The sequence below is a fragment of the Ambystoma mexicanum genome, chromosome 6p (genome assembly GCF_040938575.1).
Source record: "Ambystoma mexicanum isolate Mex_15411 chromosome 6p, UKY_AmexF1_1, whole genome shotgun sequence".
NCBI classification, from domain to species: domain Eukaryota; kingdom Metazoa; phylum Chordata; class Amphibia; order Caudata; family Ambystomatidae; genus Ambystoma; species Ambystoma mexicanum.
The window spans coordinates 1,114,475,056-1,114,495,887 of NC_090935.1; the positions used below are offsets into that span (position 1 = coordinate 1,114,475,056).

At 46.8% G+C, this 20,832-nt stretch overlaps 1 protein-coding gene across 3 annotated transcripts in view; it reads left to right on the top strand.

Annotated features, from left to right (window-relative positions):
* TUT7 (terminal uridylyl transferase 7) overlaps positions 1 to 20,832 on the top strand; it is a 2,420,963-nt gene that overhangs the window by 584,515 nt on the left and 1,815,616 nt on the right. For all 3 annotated transcript variants that reach the window (XM_069625717.1, XM_069625718.1, XM_069625719.1), the window contains one exon: positions 9,954 to 10,042. In XM_069625717.1, the coding sequence (XP_069481818.1) occupies positions 9,954 to 10,042 (89 nt within the window). The remainder of the gene's footprint in view (positions 1 to 9,953; positions 10,043 to 20,832) is intronic.

Genomic DNA, 20,832 nt, shown 5'->3' on the forward strand with positions numbered 1-20,832 from the left:
TGGGTCCTTTCACTCCACCACCTCTCTCCACATGTGATGTTCCCCAGAGCTCTATCCTCTCACCCTGGTTCTTCAATTTCTACTTGGCTCCTTTGGCCCACCTGATCTCTACCTTATCCACTAACTTTCAGTGTTGTGCCGATGAGACTCGACTCTTTCAGGCTCCCCTCAGCCTCCTCTCCCTCATTCCTGACGGTCTATCTGCCATTCAGGATTTGTTTGCCTCTAACAATCGGTCTTAATACCAGTAAGACAGAGATCTTTCTCATTGGGACCCCTGCTCACGCTTTCCCTCTCACTCTGCCCGCCCTCCTTGGGCCCTCTTCCTTCGCCTTCCTGTGAGGCAAAAAACCTTGGTTTCCTCTTTGACTCCACTCTCTCCTTCTCTCCTCACATCAGACCTTGGCAAGAAGGCCCACTACTAGCTGCACCTCCTCAGAGGTATTCTTTCTTTTCTCACTTTTCCCCAGAAACTCTCTGCTTTCAGAGCCCTGGGTCTGTCTAGCCTGGACTACTGCGACAACCTCTTTTTCAATCTGCCTTCCTCTACTCTCTGCCCTCTGCAAATAATCCAGAACAGGACTGCAAGACTTATCCTTGGCCTCGAGCCCAGGGACCGTATCGCCCCAGCCCTGAAATCTCTCCACTGGCTCGCAGTGATATGATTGGTTATTTATATGGTGTCTGCAAGGATCAAGTTCAAGACCCTCTGCATCATCCACAAGGCTTTCTGGGGCTGGGGCCTGCACTACATCCCAACTCTCTTCCAAAATACCTTCCTTCTCGAGCCCTTTGCTCAGCTACCTCCAACTCTCCGAGGGTCATATGCTTCTCCATGCACAGAGTGGGGGGTAGATCTCTCCTCTGCAGGTGCGTCACTCTGGAATGGCCTCCCTGACCCTCACAAACCTGAGCCAGACCACCAGAAGTTCTGGAAGCAGCTCAAAGACCTTCCTTTTCTCCTCTGCTTTCTCTATTCCTCCCCTGCTGACCTACCTGTCTGTGGCGGTGACTGGTTGCTTGGTTACCCTCAGGCTCACTGGGTACCATGCTCTTCCATGATCAGTTTCTCCTGCACTGCCTCTGGGCCTACTTTGCACTTAGGGGCTGTAACTGTAACCTCTACAGTCCCCTTCCTCCTTGCACTTACACAGAGCCACGTTGCCCTGGCTGACTCACTCACAGCAATGCTGCCCTGATTGCATCTCTCTCTCTCTCTCGCACTTCCCCCTCTCTCTCTCTCGCACTCCCCCATCCCCCTCTCTCTCGCACTCCCCCCTCGCTCTCTCACACTTCCCTCTCTCCCCCTTTCTCCCTCTTTCTCTCTCTCTCTCTCTCTCTCTCTCTCTCTCTCGTCCTCTTTCTCTCGTCCTCTTTCACTCTCTCTGTCTCGCACTTCCCCCTCTCGCTTCCCCCTGCACTTTGCATTGTTGCACTTGCACGGTCTGACTGACACAAAGCCTAGTAAGATAGTTGGTCTTGTCCTCCGTCTGTTTCCCCTACCCTCCCTTGTCTTGTCGCACCTAGAATCACATACAGACGCGTCATAAATCATATACAATCATCATATCACTGTTCCCTTAATATACTTCATCAAATAAATAAAGCAGATGCAGTACTGTGATGGGAGCCCGTCACAAGTGCAATATCCTAACTTTCTAAGGTGAGGGAGATGGAAGACAAAGGGACTTGTTCCCAATGTTTTCCTATGGAGGATGTGGAAAACAAAGGAACAGGCACAGGTAGGTTTATTTATCCCCACCGCAATACCAATTTTCCCAGATGTTGTGATGTATCGTCTCGGGGTTGCTGGGTGCTCTATCTTCAGGGGTCTCTGGTTCAAGGTTTCTTCTGTTCAGGTGCAACTGCAAGATACAATCCCGGTTGGTGAAGAAATGTAGGTTCCAACGATGCAGACCTCTTTAGGACACCTATCAAATGATAGGTGAGCTGGGCAACAGAATACACTTCTACAGCTCGCAACAACTCAAACGAAAATGATAGTGTATTCCTGACATACCATTTCTTTATTCAACATTTCTAATAACATGCAGGTCATTACAAAACAAATCTTCACTCTAATTGATCTTGATACAAGACAAAGGGGATAGACAAAATGTGCAGGTAAAGGGTGAGATGGCATCGATGGAAGCAATGGATGGATGGCATTGATGGAAGGGATGAATGGATGGCATTGATGGAACAGATGGATGGATGGATGACATTGATGGAAGCGGTGGATGGAGGGGATGGATGGACTGAATAGTGGACAGATGGAATTAACTAGATAGATTTGGATGGAGCAAATAGATTGGATGGATGGACAGACTGATGGGATGAAATGATTGGATGGATGGATGGATGGATGGAATCACTCTACCCTCTAGTTCCCGTGGGTGTCTACCATGCACGTGTCAGTGTACCCTGCTTTCCTGTTCCTCATGCTGTTCTTGTATATCCCTATGTCCCCCTCCTGTTGCTGTAAACCTTGCCCCCTGTCACTGTGTGTCCGTATGTCGCTGTGTTCCCTGCCATCTTGTCCATGTGCCTGGTCTTGGGTGCTTCAATTATGAACCACCATGTCATATCGCATCACTACACTCTCAACTATACACAATCCCACAACTAGAACACAGCTATACCCCTGATAAATTCGGCCTAGCTGTTCACATACGAACACTACCCCACGAACACCTCGTCGCGCTAATAAAACGCACTATCCCATGACATTCCAGCTTAGTTGCACACATAAGCGTCCTTCAGGCCTAACGCAGCCATATCCAGTCTGGATGTCCACCCACCAGACTGCACACATCCAACTGATAGCTTCAGCATCACACCTAACGCTAGGATGCAGCTACCATACATCAGCTGCACACACAATTGTTGAATACATGCACCCTACAACACTCTCTCTCTACTGTTCCCGAGGGCGTTCAACCTACCAGCGCTTTGAGATCATACCAATGATATATAGAGCACTGTATAAATGCTAAGTACATAACATAACCTACGTCGACATGCTCGTTTCACCCTTGCTAGAACATTTCAGGGTCTTCATCTGGACGCTGTTGCCTCTTGCCCTATCGTCCCCAGCCATTTTAATAATTGGCTTTGGCGGTCAGTTATTTGCCAGGGTCGCCCACAGACTATCCAGACTCTTCTTATGATAGTTCAACATTTTCCTTGGTTACATTGCAAAATCCCTAAAAAAGGACAAACAATGCTTCCTTTTACTTTTTACTTTTGGGTGCAACATGGTCTTGGTTTCGATCAGGCTATGTCATATACCACCAAGAACAAATATGGAAACAAATCGCTCTTAATTGGGCCACGTTTCATGTTAGCGATGTTAGTCCTTTACTCTCCCAATTTTCCAATGTGTCCTAATATTTAAATCCAGGAAATTAATCTGATGTCTATCGAATTGTACCGTAAATCGGATGTGACTATTCTGTTCATGCAACCATTCTCTGAATCCCAATAGAAGTTCAATTTCATCATGCCAAATAAGAAATGCATTATCGATACAATGATACCATTTGATTACACATTTCCTATATGGATTGGAGTCGCCATATATCAATTTTTCCTTATACTCGGCCATGCATATGTTGTCAACATTAGGTGCAAACGTCGAGCCCATATTTTTGCCTTTTATCTGGAAAAATAATTGATCTTTAAATGTAAGGAATGATTTTGCTTGTTAGGCACTTATACAGGATGTAAATACTGTTGCAAAGCACCCACAGGGCAACAGGGGATGAGAAACGATGAAAAACATAACTAATATTAAATACAGTGGAGGTGTGGGGGACGAACCTACTATGCCTCGTGAGTGTTCAGAACGTGCAAGTGCAGAAGGGAGGGGGAATGAGAGTTGCTGGGGTGCTCATGGGTGAGCAACAGGTAAGTGCAATGAAGCTAAGTGCGAGCATCCAGAGTGGAGGGTGAGCTGAGGCAAGTGCAGAGGATAGACAGAAGCTGGGGGTGATTCAGTGTGTGGAGGACGGAGCCCTGAGGATGCATAAGGTCGCTGATCACCAAACAAGCAACTGTGAGATTAGCAGAGGAGAGAGTGGGGCAGGAGGAGGTAGAGAGGAGAATATTGAGGAGCTTCTGGAATTTAAGAAAGCCGTGCTCAAGACGAAGAGGGAGGGGGAGGCTGTTCAAAAGAAGGGCGCCAGCTGAGGAAAGCTATCAGCTTCCTGCCCTCTGTTTAGCGAAACGCTTTAAACACAGAGTTGATGCCAGAGGAGTACAGAGGTCTAGAGGGGGATTATTTAATGTGCAGATAATAGCAGATAGTCTGGTTCCTAGCCCCAGACAGTCTTGTGGATGATACAGAGGGATTTTATTCGAATTTGTGAATTAACTTTGGGCCAGTGCTGGAGAGATCCGGTCCCTTTGCTTGAGGCCAAGGATAAATCTTTGACCTATTCTGGATTAGCTGGAGGGGTCGCAGAGTGGAAGAGGGTAGATTCAGGAGGAGGCTATTGTAATAGTCAAGCCTAGAAAGAACCAGGGCTTGGGTAACATTTAGCCTCTGGGGGAATGTGAGAAGAGGTAGTATTCCTTTGAGAAGGAAGAGCTGAAAGTGGGACTTCTTGGCAGTGCCGTGTGTGTGTGTGTGTGTGTGTGTGTGTGTGTGTGTGTGTGTGTGTGTGTGTGTGTGTGTGTGTGAGACAGACAGACACAGAGAGAGACACCGAGAGAGAGAGAGAGAGACAGACACCCCGAGAGACACCAAGGTTTCTGGCTTCAGAAGAGACCGCAGGGTGGAGAGCCCATGGAGGAAGGGAAGAAGGCGGGAGCAGGGGTCCCAATGGGAAGGATCTCTGTTTTGCTGCCATTGAGGCAGAGATCATTGGAAGTGCACCAGGCCTGAATGGCAGAAAGGCAGTCGGGGATGATGGAAGGTGCAAGAGGGTCAGCAGGAAGTTTAAAGAAGAATTGTGTGTCATCAGCATAACACTGGAAGTTGGGGGAGAAGGAGGAGATGAGTGCCAGTTGAGTAAGGTAGATGTTAAAGAGCCAAGGCAAAATGATAGACCCCGAGGAACACCACAAGTGGAGAAGGTAGTAGGAGAGGAGAAGGTGCCCAGGATGACTTGGAGGAGCGGTCAGTTAGGAAGCAGATCAGCCAGTCCAGTGCCCACTCTGAGATACGAAGGATGTTGTGGAGCCTTTGTATGAGGATGGAGTGGTTGACTTTATCAAATGCAGAGTGGAGATCAAGCAGGATGAGGACAACTGGGGAGTTGGAATCCAGGGATGCAAGCAATTTTTCACGGGTGTTCAGAAGAGCAGTTTCCATGCCTCTGGATGCTCGGAATCCAGATTATTGGTTGTGGAGACCACCAACCAGTTCAGTGTGATAGTTGAGCTGGGACAGGGCCAACTTCTCCAGTAGTTTCCCCAGGAAGGAGGTGATGGAGGTAGGGCAGTAGTTGGCTGGACAGGTAGGGTCTGCTGACAGTTTTTAAGGGGGGGGTCGTACAAGCGAGTTCTTGAGGGAGGAGGGGAAATAACAAGTAGCAAATGAGTGGTTACAGAGATCAGCAAGTGCAGGGCCAAGAGAGCCCATGTTGTCCTTTATTGTTCTGGATAAGCAAGGGGAAAGCTGTTTGGAAGAGACCTTCATGCAGCGAACAACTCTGGTGATTTCTTCAGATGAGACGAGGGTAAAGGAAGGAGGAGGCAGGTGAGTGCCAAGGGGGAGACAAGGAGGTGAGGGGTGGGTTGGGAGAGTGAGTAACAAGGCTGTTTAGTATGTCCTGAGTTTTGGTGGTGAAGTGAGTGGCGAGTGCGTCTCAGGGGGCCTGACAAGGAATAGGGGAAGAGGATACAGCCGTGTTGTTGTTGTGCCAAATGCACTTGCCTCAATGTGGGCCCTTTTCTTGGCACGGATAGAGGGTCTGTGTTGACTTTGAAGCAGGTGGCAGGCCAGTTCGTCAGAGGGTGAGCCTGAGGTTTGACACTTCTGTTCCGCAGCTCTGCAATTTTGTTTCAGGGCTGCAAGTTCAGAGTCGTACCAGGTGTTGCCCTTAGAGGCCGGGCTTCAGACGGGTCCTCATGACTTGGGCAGGAACGTCAATGGTGGTGGTCAGGGACAGGTGGAAGTTGCTGAAAGCAGTGTCGGTGGTAGTCTGAGTTGGGACGGCAAGGGTGGATAGAGGTGGAAGTGAAGGCAGCAGCTGACACTCGTCTCATTGGGCGGATGTTCGTGAACGATGTTGGCAGAGCTTTTGGAGGTGTGGTCACAAGACCAAAGGGACCCAGGAGGGAGGATAGAAGAGAGTGGTCTGACCAGGAGAGAGGCAGGTCTGAGTGGATGAGGGTGTCCAGAGTGTGTCCAGCTGAGTGAGTTGGACCAGAAGGGAGAAAGGAGAGGGATAGAGAGGTGCAGAGGTCAATGAAAAGAGTGGATGCTGTGACACAGGAGTCCAATTGGATGTTAGTCACCCAGGAGGAGCAGGTTGGAGGAGGTTGAAAGTAAGGAGGAACAGAAGTCATCCCATTCAGAGAGGAACAGGGAGGTAGCGCCTGGAGGCCAGTAAATGGGAGCAATTTTCAGGGTGGAGGAGGGAGCGATAACCAACCTGCATGCCAGGCTCTCAAAGGAAGAATAGAGCTGAATGGGAAAGATGGAAGAAGGCACCCACTCAAGGAAGATTAAGGCAATGGCACCGCCAGCACAGTGAGGACGTGGCTTGGTAATGATCTTAAAGCCGTCGGGTAAGTGAGAGTCAAAAGCGGTGACTGAGCTGGCATTGAACCATGTTTCAGTAAGAGCGAGAATGTCAGTCAGTGTCTTCAAGAAGGAGGCAGATGTCAGCAGAATGTTGTCTGAGTGGGTGTTAAGAGTCGCCAGGTGGAGACGGTCCCTGCCGTTGAAGGTTTTCTAAGGTGGAGTACAGGGGAGTGGTACTTCAGCCGGGGGGGGGGGCAACGGGGAAGTAGGGGGAAAAGCAGGTGAAGGAAGAAAGTTAATGAGGGATGGAAGGATCCGGTCGAAGAGGGTGGCGGCGTGAGGACCCTGAATCAGGATAGTGCCAGTGTGGTAGACATTAATGATGCAGCGTGATGAGAAGAAGCCCGCCAAGTGGACTTCCTACTTGGTGCCACTGTTAATGAGAGAGGATGTGCAAGGGGATATGAGATGAGAAGTCTGTAGGTCTGAAGAGGCGGGCACAGAAGAGGATATCAGTGAAAATCTCTCTGGAGGATGCACTAACATAGGTGTCTGCGATGGGAAGGCTGGGATTTGCAGCCAGGATGTCTTTGTTTTTATTTTATTTTTTTTGTGCGCTTTTTTCATTCATATTTTGTGAGAGGGATGATAGGTGATAGTGTAGCAGTTAGAGAAGATTGGAGAGAGCAATCTCAGTGGAAGATGGTAGATGAGAGAAGGGAAAAGAAATAGGGGGGGCTGCACTGCACAGTCCAGGCCCTTACTCACAGGCGGGCTAGTGGTTAAGGAGGGCACAAAAACCAATGCAGAGCAATAAGTGAGGGTGCAGGATTCGATTTACAATTCAGTGCACACAGGGATGCGATATGTAAAGCACACCCACCTAGATTCGATTTTACAATAAAATGGAATAAAGTGCAGTGCACACCAATAAAATGTAATAAAATGCAGTGCACAAGAAACCAAGATGTAAAGCATACCCACCTAGATTCGATTTTATAATAAAATGGAATAAAATGCAGTGCACAACCAGAAACCAAGGTGTAAAGCATACCCACCTAGATTCGATTTTATAATAAAATGGAATAAAGTGCAGTGCACACCAATAAAATGTAATAAAATGCAGTGCACAAGAAACCAAGATGTAAAGCACACCCACCTAGATTCGATTTTACAATAAAATGGAATAAAGTGCAGTGCACACCAATAAAATGTAATAAAATGCAGTGCACAAGAAACCAAGATGTAAAGCATACCCACCTAGATTCGATTTTATAATAAAATGGAATAAAATGCAGTGCACAACCAGAAACCAAGGTGTAAAGCATACCCACCTAGATTCGATTTGCACAACAATAAAATTGAATAAAATGCAGTGCACAAGTAACCAAGATGTAAAGCATTCCCACCTAGATTTGATTTGACAATAAACTGGAATACAATGCAGTTCACACAGGGATGCGAGAGGAAAAGCAGAACCGCACTGTGCAAACAAATTACCAATTGAAGAGCACAGAGTGTAGTAATGAAAGAGGAGGACAAGGGAGAAGGGAGAAGGCAGAATAGGAATAGTACAGTTACGGATCAGGAGACAGCTGGAGGAGGCAACATGACACTTAAGCTATCACTCACATTGGCGTAGGAAGCAGTGCATGGGGTGCTGTGTTCCAAGTTCATAAAGGTGCCAGAAGTTCACAGGAGACGGCAGCATTGTTTGTTTTCGAACAATAAGGTGGCTGCCCAGCTGTCTGCCTTGGGAGGCGGGCCAGCATTCACCTGCCGGCTTGCCTGATTGTTCCTTTGCAGGACGAGGGGCTCAATAAGACGAGGCCTTTCCCAGCACAGCAGGCAATTCGGTGCCTCGATATCGGGGGCGGCCATGATGGAAGTGCTGCCTCTCAGTGCCTTTGATAGGTAGAAACACCAAAAAACGAACCTAGCAACTGCTATTTTGCAGATTAACGGTCACTCTGGATTTTTAAATACAGGAGGACCAACCGTACCAGATGCATTAAAAACTTGGTAGGAACTCTGTGTGGCCTTATTAGAGTATCTAGGGCTTGTTGCAATGAATTTAAAGGGTCTTCCGGAGGAATATTCGTACATAATGCCTCCACATACATTGTCACCATTACACCATTTGTGCTGTCCTAAGGTATTTCCGCTATTTTGAACAAAACTGAATGTTGTCTCAACAATCGGTTTTAAGAATGTATCAACAAATTCAGACAATGACATTATTGGTCTCCCTAGAGGGTTCACCTTTTCTTGCACTTTTGGGAGTACGTACATTGCTGGCACAGTAGGATTTTGTTTTAGCAAAGAGATCGTCGGACCTGGGTCTGGTATCCTGCCCCTGGATTAGCCTTTGGCCTGGAAGAAAGTAGAACATGTACTTTTTTGCTGGTAAATTGTAGTGGAAATTTTAAGCAACTAATCGCCTCCACAAGCCTATTGCATCCTTTATAGAGAGAACTCCTACTGGTGAGAAAAGCTGTGACTTTTGGGCACAGTACCCCATTCACCTTAGTGTTGGGCTTTTCAAGTTAAGACATTGATCTTGTGATTCATTTCCATCATTTACTGCATTTCATTTACCTGCTTTGCTTCATTACGTTAGCTGTTGTTTAAGTGAATGTACATTGACTGTATTCATTTGTAGTATAGAGTGTTGTGTGTAATTGCTAAATGCTAGATTCATTTTTGTGTTCATGAGGCCCAAATTAGAACTGTCTAAATTGAATTGTGTTCTGTACTGTGTTGACTCATTGAAGGCCCCTTACCACGCTCGCACTCTCCTGAGACTAAGCCTTGACTGCTCACCCACGTATCTTGATTGGGTTTTGGCTAACCTCTCGGCGCTTCCTGTTCATCATTACTACGGTGGCCTCCTAAAATCTGTCCACCAAGCCAGATTCTAGAAATCCATCTTTATAACTGTGCATTCAAGAAAGGGGATAGCATTCTTGTGATTAAATAGGCTCCAGTCCCGTCCCCTATCGGGGGGGGGGGGGGGGGACGTTCATACTGTATGGAGGAAAGGAGACTATGGTCTAGGGTCTAGGAGTCACTACTGTGAGTAACTTTTAAACGTTTCTTCAAAAGCCCTTGGTGTGCTTTTCAGGATGATATGGATGGATGTTATTGGTTCTGCAGATGATCCATCTTTTCATAACTGTTCAATTTCACTGCAATATTATTTTAAAGTGATTCCAAATCCACATTTGTGATCTCATATTTAATTCCTTCTCTTTTACAGATTCATCACTGAGTATCTATGGCTCCTCAAGCACCAGGTTTGGCTTTAAAAAATCAGACCTGAATTTGGATATCCGGTTTCCAGACAGCGTGAGTGCAAGCAAGAGGACTCCTTTACCTAATTGTTTAAGAAATACAGAAAGCCATTTACTTTCCATTTGCATGTTCTTCCCAGTGTGCAACTTTACCTTGATGTAGGAATGAGACAGGGTTTTGCAAAATGTGTGGCATGGACCACTTTTTATTTTAGAATTACTTGCTGCTTTATAAACGCACACAATTTTAATTTCTGCTCATGAGAATCCTGATCTGTAATTTGTAAATCTGTGTAGGGACCGTCATGTTCCATTGACTTTACCTGCATGATAGGGGCTCTAGGCAAAGTCTTGCATATGAAAATGGCTGTGACGAGACCCTTGAATACAATTGTAGGGATTTCTGTGCCCGATTTTGACTTTCGACCAATATTTTGAAACACTGCATTTAAGAAGACCTAGTCTGTCACTATAAGTCATTGGCATGTTCCCTACCTTTTTAATTGTGTGTTATGACAAAGGATCAAAAGAAAACATGAGATAGAAATGTAGCTAAACAATCATCCTCTAGCAATGGGATTAGTCTGGCGTAATGACTACAGGGTCTGGGTTTCTAAATAAAACACAAGAAGGATCATTATGCATAAAAATGACATCTGATTGCAAACATGTTAGAATGTCTTATTTCTACAATTCTGAAAGTGGTCTACCTTAGTGGATCTGTGCATATATCAACCATCACAAAACATGCCTTTTCCCCCCTCTGCATATTGGATAACTCAACGTGTTGCAGGTAAATTAACAGTATGATTGGGCGGCTTCTTTTATAATTCTCCGACTCCGGGAATAATTTCTTGAAGAACATAAAAGTATTACTAACACCGCCACAAAGGTGTAACACAAAATGGTACAAGAGCCTATCTGAATTACCTTTAGCATTCCCTATTCTAAGAGAAGGGATATAGCATTCAGCTCCTTTTTTGATTTCACTGTCTGTGTATATGGGTTTCTTTCTACACGTGTCTCTGTAGCACACACACTAATAACTTATTTGGGACATGCTACCATGTGGTGCTGTTTGGGGGTTCACATTTTTTTTTTAGCTATGATACTTTGGTGGCTGTGCAATGTTATGTCCTTCTTTGAAATGCTATATTCCCTTAGATTTGATATACTACACTGTTATTTTATGTTATGATTTTAAGCTACTGGAATATGTCGTACAGTTTGTGCCTGTTAGGATCAATGTGTTATGTTACCAAATGTAAATTCATATTAACTTGAATTCTCTGCTTTGGATTTAAACCTTCTTTTTTAGACATGCCAATTTATTTTTATTTTTCACCTTTATTTAATAATTTTTCCAAATGTTACAATTGAAAAACATACCAGTGAGAACAAGGTATAAGCAATTCCATACATGCCAGTTTTTACTGTACTAGCTGGTTAGGTAGTGTTTGTCAGGTTAGATTGTGATGTTTCATTGTTGTTTTGCATTGTCTAATGGTCAAGCACTTTTAACGAGTCATAAGGTGGTAGGCCGCAAAAACACCCAAATAAATGAAACCTAGGAGCACAACCCTCTGTTTGTGAAAAGGTTGCCATAACCCCCAAAGGATACCTGGTAATATAATCTGATAGGCAGACTCTACATTTTCTTTTAGACATAAGCTTTGTATCCTGCCCTCTATCAATGGGGCAAGGCAGCCAGGTCGAGCAGGCAATCTATGGTTGAATTATGCTGATTAACTCCCAGAGGAGCCCATCATCGGAGGAGTCCTGCCTCGCACACCTCTATAGCCACCCTCATAAAGCGCAAGAACATCAAAGAAGGCTGGCCCAGAAGAGCATGGTCCAAAACCCACCGTCATTTAAAAATGCCCAAATATCTTTCGAGCTTTACATTCTGTAGAAGCTGTTTGTGGCCATGTGGTGCCTAGGGGAGCAAGTACAACGGCTTTGTCGTCCTGCTTTATTGCACTGCTATTGCACATCTTTGTTTTACATATTTTCTATTTATATTAAAAATGTTATCTAAAAATATAAAACATTTTAATACTGAGCACCACTAATCATTTATCTGAATACACATGTATCTTCTAACTCGTACATATTCATTTCCTTACACGCCACATTCGCGGAGTTTCTATACTTCCTCCCAGGCTACTCCTGGGATAACACACCAAAAATAAATCAGAAAATAATCAACACCTCTATCTCATAAAATTAATTTCGAGCGGATTGTGTCCTCCAACGTATTCCACATCTTTGACATGTAATGTCCACAGCTGTGCACTTGGGGAAACTTTTTCAGCAGAGGGCGTCCTGCGTCGATGACGTCGGATCGATGTCCCTCGAAGGCGACGTGACCGGATGTTATAAGTAGGACTCACAGCGCCCGCAGCCTCAGTTCAGTTTTTTCCACAAACGTGTTGCTTCTTGTAACTCGGCGCGCCTCGTGTGTTATCATCGTTGAGATGTGTTTTTCTTCGACCCCTCTGACTCCGTGGTCTTGCTTCAAGACCTGCCGGGACTGCAAGTTGAAAATGTCGATCACCGACCCCCATCACATTTGTTTGTGGTGCCTGGGCGAGTTGCACGACACCGGCGACTGCTCAAAATGCCAGTTGCTGACTACCAAGGCCTTGCAGGAGCCGGGAAGCTCCAGGTAGGTAGGGGCTCTAAGCCTGTTAAGTCCCGGAAATCCAAATCATCCAAGGGGGTTTCCACCGACAACTCGAGGGGCGACTCTCTTCGTCGGAAGGAGTCCCGGGGATCTCGGTCCCACAGTGGTTCCCGCCATTCTTCTTCCTCGTCCCGGCACTCTAGGAAGCGCTGTCACCAGTCGCTTTCCCCGTCTTCCTCGGATGGTGCCTCGAGGAAGGTTGCATGCCCGACGAAGTCCTTGACTCCGGAGGAATGGGCTGCATTTAAAGAGCAAATGTTAGCGATATTTCAATCGCAGGGCACGGGTCCGGTCGCGCCTTCTACCGAAGCTGGCCAGGATCGGTCTCGTACCGTGGCTCGCAAGCCTTCGGGCTCGGGTCCACAACGCAACTCGCATCGGGAGCCTTCGAGGTCCAGTACGGACAAGGATTCGAACAGTCGCAAGAGACGTGCTTCTAGGTCTCGGTCCTCGTCCCCAGCGAGACCGCAGCAACCTACTGAGGGCTCGAGACCGGCGTCGACACCTGTGTCGACGCCGAAGCCTTCAGCGCTCACGACGTTGAGGTTGTCGACGCTCTCGGCATCGAAGCCATCAGCGCCTTCAGGTTTTTTTTCTCGAAATTTGCCTTTAGAGTATCCCAATGTGGTGGATCCTCCTAGGAAGGCTATGGCGAAGTCTGTGAGGCCAGTTTTGGACTCTAGGCCCACTTCTGTCACCAGGCCCGGGTTTCAACTCCCTCTGGCTGACACATATGAAAAGGAAGAAGGGTCTGAATTTGAGGACCCTGGTGAACTTGAGGAAGCTCTGATGTTTTTTGGAGACAGTTGGAGGAGTTGAGGCAGACCCTCCATGATGCCAGTGGGTTGGACACTTCTCCGTAAGTGGAATTTGGTAGGCCTGAGCCTGGGGCTCATGCAGAGTCTTCATACCGGAGGCTCATGGCTAGGGTCTTGGAGTATCTGGGCTGGTCCAGTCCTCCTGAAGACTTTGTGGAAGATGATCGAACGGACATTTTAGATCAAGGTCTGTCCTCTGACCCAGTTTTACCGTTTCATCTCACCTTCCAGAAAAGGGTGGCAGCTGCCTGGCAGTCCCCGGAATCTCTACCCGGCTGATAATAAATCTTTGACTAAGAAATACTGCCCTTCCGTTAGCGACCCCAGCTATTTATCTACTCACCCCCGAGAGTTTGGTGGTTCAGGCGGCTACGGCCACCTCGAGGCAGGTGGCGTACCCTACCATCTCTCCGGACAGGGACGACAAGCGATTCGACGGTTGGGCCTGGAAGGTATTTTCTGTTTGGAACATGGCCTTGAAATCGGCCAACTCCACTTGTGCCTTGGCAAGGTTTTCACACACTCTGTGGAACTGTTTCGTTAGCAGCTGAGCATATTCCCGAGGGGGAAGAAAGGGATGGGTTCCTTGCTCTCGTGCAAGATGGCAAGGATGCCCTTCAGTCGGGTTTGGATACGGCTGACAGTGTTAGCCGCTCCATGGCTGCAAGCCCTGTTATACGCAATTTTACGTGGTTGCAGAAGTCTGGTTTTGCTCCGGATGTTCAGGCCTGTCTTCTCAACATGCCCTTTGACGCACATTTGTTTGGCAATGTTAGGGAGAATACTCTATTTAGGCTGAATTTCCTAACCTAGTGAGTCCCCCAGCAGCTTTGCTGGATTTTTGGGGTTTGTTTTTCTCCTGCCAAGAGTGAGACTCTTTTACCCTCACTCTTGGACATGATTTGAGTGTGTTCCTTTGACTCTAGATGTGTTTAATGGGCTATGGGGTCTTTTACTCCATAGGGCTTCATGTGTTTTGTGGTGTGTTACACAGCACCCTCAGTGCAGTAACACAGGGGTGCCATAGTGACCCCCCAGTATAGACTCCATACCCTGGGACTGACTACTGTCTCCCAGGGCATGTAAAGTCACCATTGACTTTACTAGTCTTGAATTCTGAACAGAACCAGTACAAACCATCATATTGTGGACGTACTGGGGGGGGGCAATTCGATTGCCCCGGGGTCTGTTAGTCAAGGGGGCACGTCTCCGTCCCCCCTGATCGAGTTTTGGCTGGTGGCAGTGGATACTACTTTTTATATTCAACCGCGAATATTTCTCTATGGGATTTTCCCATTGTTCGAGGCTACTATCTTTATTTATTTAATTACGATAGCCTCGGACATACCGCCGGTTTATTTAATTAATATTAATTATCTGGTTGGTATTTTTTGCCAAAACTCGGTTCTAAAATGGCGTTTGTATTCTCTTCTGTGACTCCAACCCAAGTCGAGCCCTTTGTTCCACTTTTTGGCGGGCTTCTCCACAAAAGCCCTCCAAAGTGGTGCCACTCTGTCTGGGGTACTTAAGAGGGGTGGAGGGGGGATTAGGCACCCTGGACTGAGTTGCCTAGGCAACTCAAGTCGCACTCCGTCCTGATTGGCCCAAGTGGTGAGCCGGCCGGCTCACCACTTAGCATGTTTGAGTGACAGCTAGGCTGAGTGAATGGGGGTTTTCTGCATAAAGGCAGGGCTTTGGGGACTGGAACTTCAGAAGTCGCCACAGGACCTAAGAATCCGACGAGGGAGAAGCTGAGCCGACCTGCCACGACCACACCACCGTTGGAGCCCTGCTGGACCATCTCACCACTTTTCCCAACGACAGAGGAGATCTCCCGCCGGAGAGTCTTCTTCCTTTGACTGCTGGGGATAACCAGTTTCACCGTCTTTTTGCCTTCCCGACGTATCTCGTGGCCGCCTTGCCTGTGCCAAGCACCCCGGCAACCGGGATACCACGTTTTACCACGACCGCGAATTAAAGGGTAATACCTTTAACTGAAAAACTCTGCGGCTGGTTTCTTCCCTGGCAGTGCAACGACCTTCATCTTTCCTCCAAGTCGAGATCTTCTCTTTCCCGCTGCCAGGAACAACTGCCCCCGCTGGAGGATCCTTCCCACTTAAGGTACCGTGTCCCGCCCGGCTTCCCTTGCCACCGACTGTACGGGGTAGATTTAGTCCCCGGCTTTCGAACCTGGGTTAGCCTGGGACACCCTGGCTAAACTTTTCTGAGCCTCTCTAAACTCTCTTCGAACTCTCTGAAAGACTTTCTAAGCCTATTGTAACTGTGTGATCTTGGGCGCATTTGTGCTCTGCTCTCTCTAAGAGTGGGCCCAGCCTATGGACTTTGGCTCACAAGTGACATTTGCTCTACTGCCTTGCTAATAGTGTTCTTAAACCTTAGAGTGGTGTATCTTTCCATATTCTGTCTCTTTCCCTCCCTTCTTCTTAAACTTAGTGGAGTGCCATCTATAGTTAAGCGCTCACCTCTGTATGGAAATAAGTGGTGTTAACGAAGACTTCTCTGATAAGGAACTAGGGTTGTATATATTATAATAGTAATTGTGTTTAGAGTGTTTCACCATAAGAGTGCTGGAGTGTTTCAATCAGTGTGTTTTTAAATAAATAATTATATACTTTGATACCAAAGCTCTGGTCAGTGTTTGCTTGTATTGTTGTATCTGAGTGCCTATTGTGTATACTTTGCATACTGCCTAACTCTTCTTGAGGGAAGTCTGACTGCTCAGCCACAGCTACCAGGTAAATCTGGGTGGTACAGACTGCTACCAAGTGGGTTTACTGCTAACACCTGTAGTCCTAAATCTTTTGCAGTGTTCCCAAAGGGAACTGCACAGGTTTCTGCCTAACAGGCAACAAGGCTCGACCTCGAAAGCTGCGGCTAAATCTTTAAGCGCAGCTATGCGTCAACCTCCGCCTTTTCGTCTTAGGGGACAGCAATGGAGGGGAGGTTCTTTTCGTTACTACTCCTCCTTTGGTAGAAAGAGAGGGGCCGCCAGTCAAAGGGGCCAGCAAAAATGTACCCGTGGTGGTCGGGGAAATCATGGTGCATAAGCCGCTCAGGCAGCTGCCTCTTCGCCTTCAGGCACTGCCGCAGCCGCTTCGAACCAGTCATGAGGCCATGTCCCATGGTTCGCCGGTTGGGGTCAGACTGTCGCAGAATCTCGAAGAATGGCGGGCTATTACTTCAGATGTGTGGGTTCTGCATACCATAGCCCACGGCTACTGCCTTCCCTTCCCTCAGCGGCCTCACGACAATCCACCGGGGAAACTCTTTGAAGCTTCCGGATCTGCTCCTTGCGCAGGAAATTCTAACCCTGCTGGAGAAAGGCACTATAGAACTGGTGCCTGTAGCGGAGAGGAACAAGGGATGGTATTCCCCTTATTTTTTGATTCTGAAAAAAGACTGGGGATTGAGACCCATAGTGGACTTGCGTTGGTTGAACAAACTTCTCAGGAAGGAAGTTCAAGATGGTTACTCTTTCTCAAGTTCTCCAGGCCCTTCAACTTCAGGATTGGTTGGTATCTCTGGACCTACAGGATGCTTAGTTTCATGTGCCAATTCATCCCAAGCACAGAAAGTACCTGAGGTTTGCAGCTGGTGACTCGCACTTTCAGTTTCGGGTCCTGCCATTCGGATTGACCTCCGTCCCGAGGGTCTTCACCAAGCTAATGGTGGTGGTGGCAGCGGCTGACTCTCTGAGCAGGCAGAGCACAGTCTCTCACGAGTGGGAGTTGGCTTAGGAAGTCCTTCAGGAGATCTTCGCCCTTTGGGGAACCCCACAAGTGGATTTCTTCGCCACCAGTGCCAACCGGAAGTGCGAGAGATTCTGCTCAAGGGAATTTCCTCCGAGGAGACTTAGGAGACGCATTTGTAGTGGATTAGTCATTCCCACTCTTGTACACGTTTCCTCCAGTCCCCGTCATTCCTCAAGTGTTGCGGAGGTTCGGTTCCCACATGATCCTCATTGCTCCGGATTGGGCCAGGAGAGTGTGGTACCCGGACCTTCTAGTAATGTCCATCTGCCCTCCATGCCGTGTTCGCTACTGAGAAGATCTGCTCTTGCGAGAGGGTGGTCAGGTTCTCCATCCAGAGGTCAGGACTCTCAACCTTCACGCTTGGTATGTGAAAGGTTGAGATATAACGATTGGGACCTCCCAGATGACGTGACTGAGGTGTTGCTTTCGGCCAGGCGGCCAGCCACAAAATCCCTGTACCGTTGCCGTAAATTCTGTGACTGATGCAGAGGACACAATGTTGATCCTTTTCAGTGCTGCATTCCTATGGTTTTGTCTTTCTTACACTCTTTGGCCCACAGGGGCCTTCAAGTAGGTACCAATAAGGGTTACCTGGCAGCGCTGTCTATCTTTAAGTGCTCGTCTGAAGAATGTTCTTACTTCAAAATTCCTTTGATTTCTCAATTTCTTAAAGGACTGACTGTGTTCCCACCGTCCCCTTTCCAGGTGCCGGTTTGGGATTTGAATTTGGTTTTGATATTTCTCATGGTTGCTCCGTTTGAACCTTTGCACTCTTGTCCTTTGTGGTTGTCTTTCAAGACTGTGTTCTTGGTTGTGGTTACTTCCGCTCGCAGAGTGAGTGAATTGCAGGCACTTTCCTCTAAACCGCCCTTTACTGTGTTCCACAAGGACAGGGTAGTACTGCGGGTGCGTCCTTCCTTTCTACCTAAGGTAGTAACTGAATTTAATTTGAGTCAGAAGGTGGTTCTCCCTTCTTTCTATCCTCCTCATCCTGGTAAGGAAGAGGAGTGACTCGATAGATTGGATACTAGGAGAGCTTTGAGCTTTTACATTTCTAGGATGTCCAGGTTCAGAGTAGACCAACTCTTTGTGGGATATGCTGGACACCGATTGGGCCAGGCTGATGCCAGTCAGACCTTGTCCAGGTGGATTATCCTCACCATTATGGAGTGTTACCGATTGGCGGCTAAGGACCCTCCGGAAGGGTTGCAAGCTCATTCCACTAGGGGCGTGGCTACTTCAGCCCTCCAGCGGGGAGTTCCTATTAGGAACATTTGTGCTGCCGCTACATGGGCTTCGCTCCACACCTTTTGTTAAACATTAGTCCCTGTATGCGAGCCCTGGTCAGGATATGGCCTTTGTTAAGGCGGTTCTTTATTCCGCCATCTGATTGGGTACTGTAAATTATTTTCCCTCCTCCATTTTCTGGTACTGCTTTGGGAGTCTCTCAAAGATGTGGAATACGTTGGACACAATCCATTCGAAGAACAAGTTACTTACCACTGGTAACGTTCTTTCAACTGGATATTCCTCCAATGTATTCCACATCCCCCTCCCAGCCTGCCCCTCTGGGGAATTTCCCATGCGATTGCAGCTTTTATTTCCGCAAGGCTATGTGCAGTCAAGCAGGCATTGGACTGGTGCCACACATTCTGGGGGAAAAAACTTAAACTGAGACTACGGGCGCTGTGCGTCCTATTTATAACATCCAGTGACGTCATCCTCGACAGAGGCCTTCGAGGTATATCGACCCGACGTCATCGACGCAGGACGCCTGCTACTGAAAAAGTTTCTGAAGTGCACAGCTGTGGACATTACATGTCAAAGATGTGGAATACATTGGAGGAACATCCAGTCGAAAGAACGTTACCAGTTGGTAAGTAACTTGTTCTTCTCAATTCTTGAATTAAAAAATGTGAAAATATTACACAATAGTAGTGCGAGGCAGCCATCTGTGCATGCACATTTCCAGAATTGTACATCACGGCTTCATAGTTTAATTTTATTTTCACTTTGATCGTGTTTTGAACAGCTTTTAGCATGGAGGTTTCATTTCTTCTTAAAAGGAAAGAAAAATATATCCCTGGCCCAAATATATAGAATTTGGCTGCTTTACTTTTGTGCACTGAAGAAGAAAAAAGTTTTTGAAAACAACTTGCCCAATTTCAAGCTATTAACTTTTTAAGATTGATATATACATATATATATTTTATTTTGACGCATGCAAAATGACAAATGTTTGTTATAAAAAATACCAGCAACGTACAAACTGTTAAGAACACACCTCATATGATAAACCACATGCCAACCATTCGCACATCAACCAGTTTTGAGATATTAACATTTTAAGAGATATCTACATTTCATGCATGCTCAGAATAAATGTATCCTTCATACAAACTGTACATAGAGGCGTATGCACATTCATTACACACTTCACCTCAGAAAACTCTCCAAAAGCCAGGGTTTACTTTGATGTCAGTTTTCAGGCAATCTAATGAATGTTCATTTTTAATATGAACTGTACAAACGGGCGTATGAGTTTTGCAGTTCATACATTACGCCATTAAATCTCCTGAAGGCTCGCATGAATGTCGAGGCCGACTTTAATGTCAGTTTTCAGATGTAATTGATGTGCACAAACTGTGCAAATAGGAGTATGAGTTTTACAGATAGTACATTATGCAATTTAAACCTCCTGAAAACTCACAGCAAAGCCATGGCTTACGTTGAGGTAGGTTTTCCCCAGTTGTAATGATTGGATGTTTTTAATACGAACTGTACAAATGGGCGTATTGGCTTCACAGTTCACACATTAAGCAATTACTCTCTTACAACACTTGCTCCTATGACGTGTGCCTACCGTTTGCGCTCCCACGAGCTCCTATTGCGACACACTCTGCCATGCGCTCCTACAATATACACTCTGATAGAAGCTCTTACGTCAACTCCTATGACACACGCACCTACGAATGGCGCACCTATGGCACAAACTCGCCTACCACACACGCAACTACAACTCGCACACCTGTGACACATGCCCCTACGGCACATGCTCTCACGACATGCACACCTAAAACATGCAATCCTATGACACTAGCACCTATGACATAGTCCTACGACACGCTCTCCTATGACACTTACGACACGCACCCTTATGAACTCGTGCCCCCTTTCCAGTGTTATTTTTGGTATGGTGGGTGATGCAGATGCTGAAGACTTTGGAATGAAAAATCATCTTGATTGCCCTGATGTGTGAGGCATCTGCTTTGGTATTCCGATCTCCTTCGATCGGAATACCAAAGCTGTCCTTCTCATAGGACCAGATTCCCCTCTGCTCATCCAAAGTCATCTAAGATGAAACAAGGGAAGGCACATCACAATCTTGCCTCCCTCACCTAGCAGCCTGGCTGCTTGGCTATTAAGAGTATGGCCATCTAAAATTGCCTTATGTAAGGGTGCAGAAGAAAGGCTCAGACACAATGGTGGCATATTTTTGGGAACAAACCTTTATTGATCAAGAAAGGGTTTAACAAATGCCTCTCTATCCCCAAAGCTCAGAGGGGTA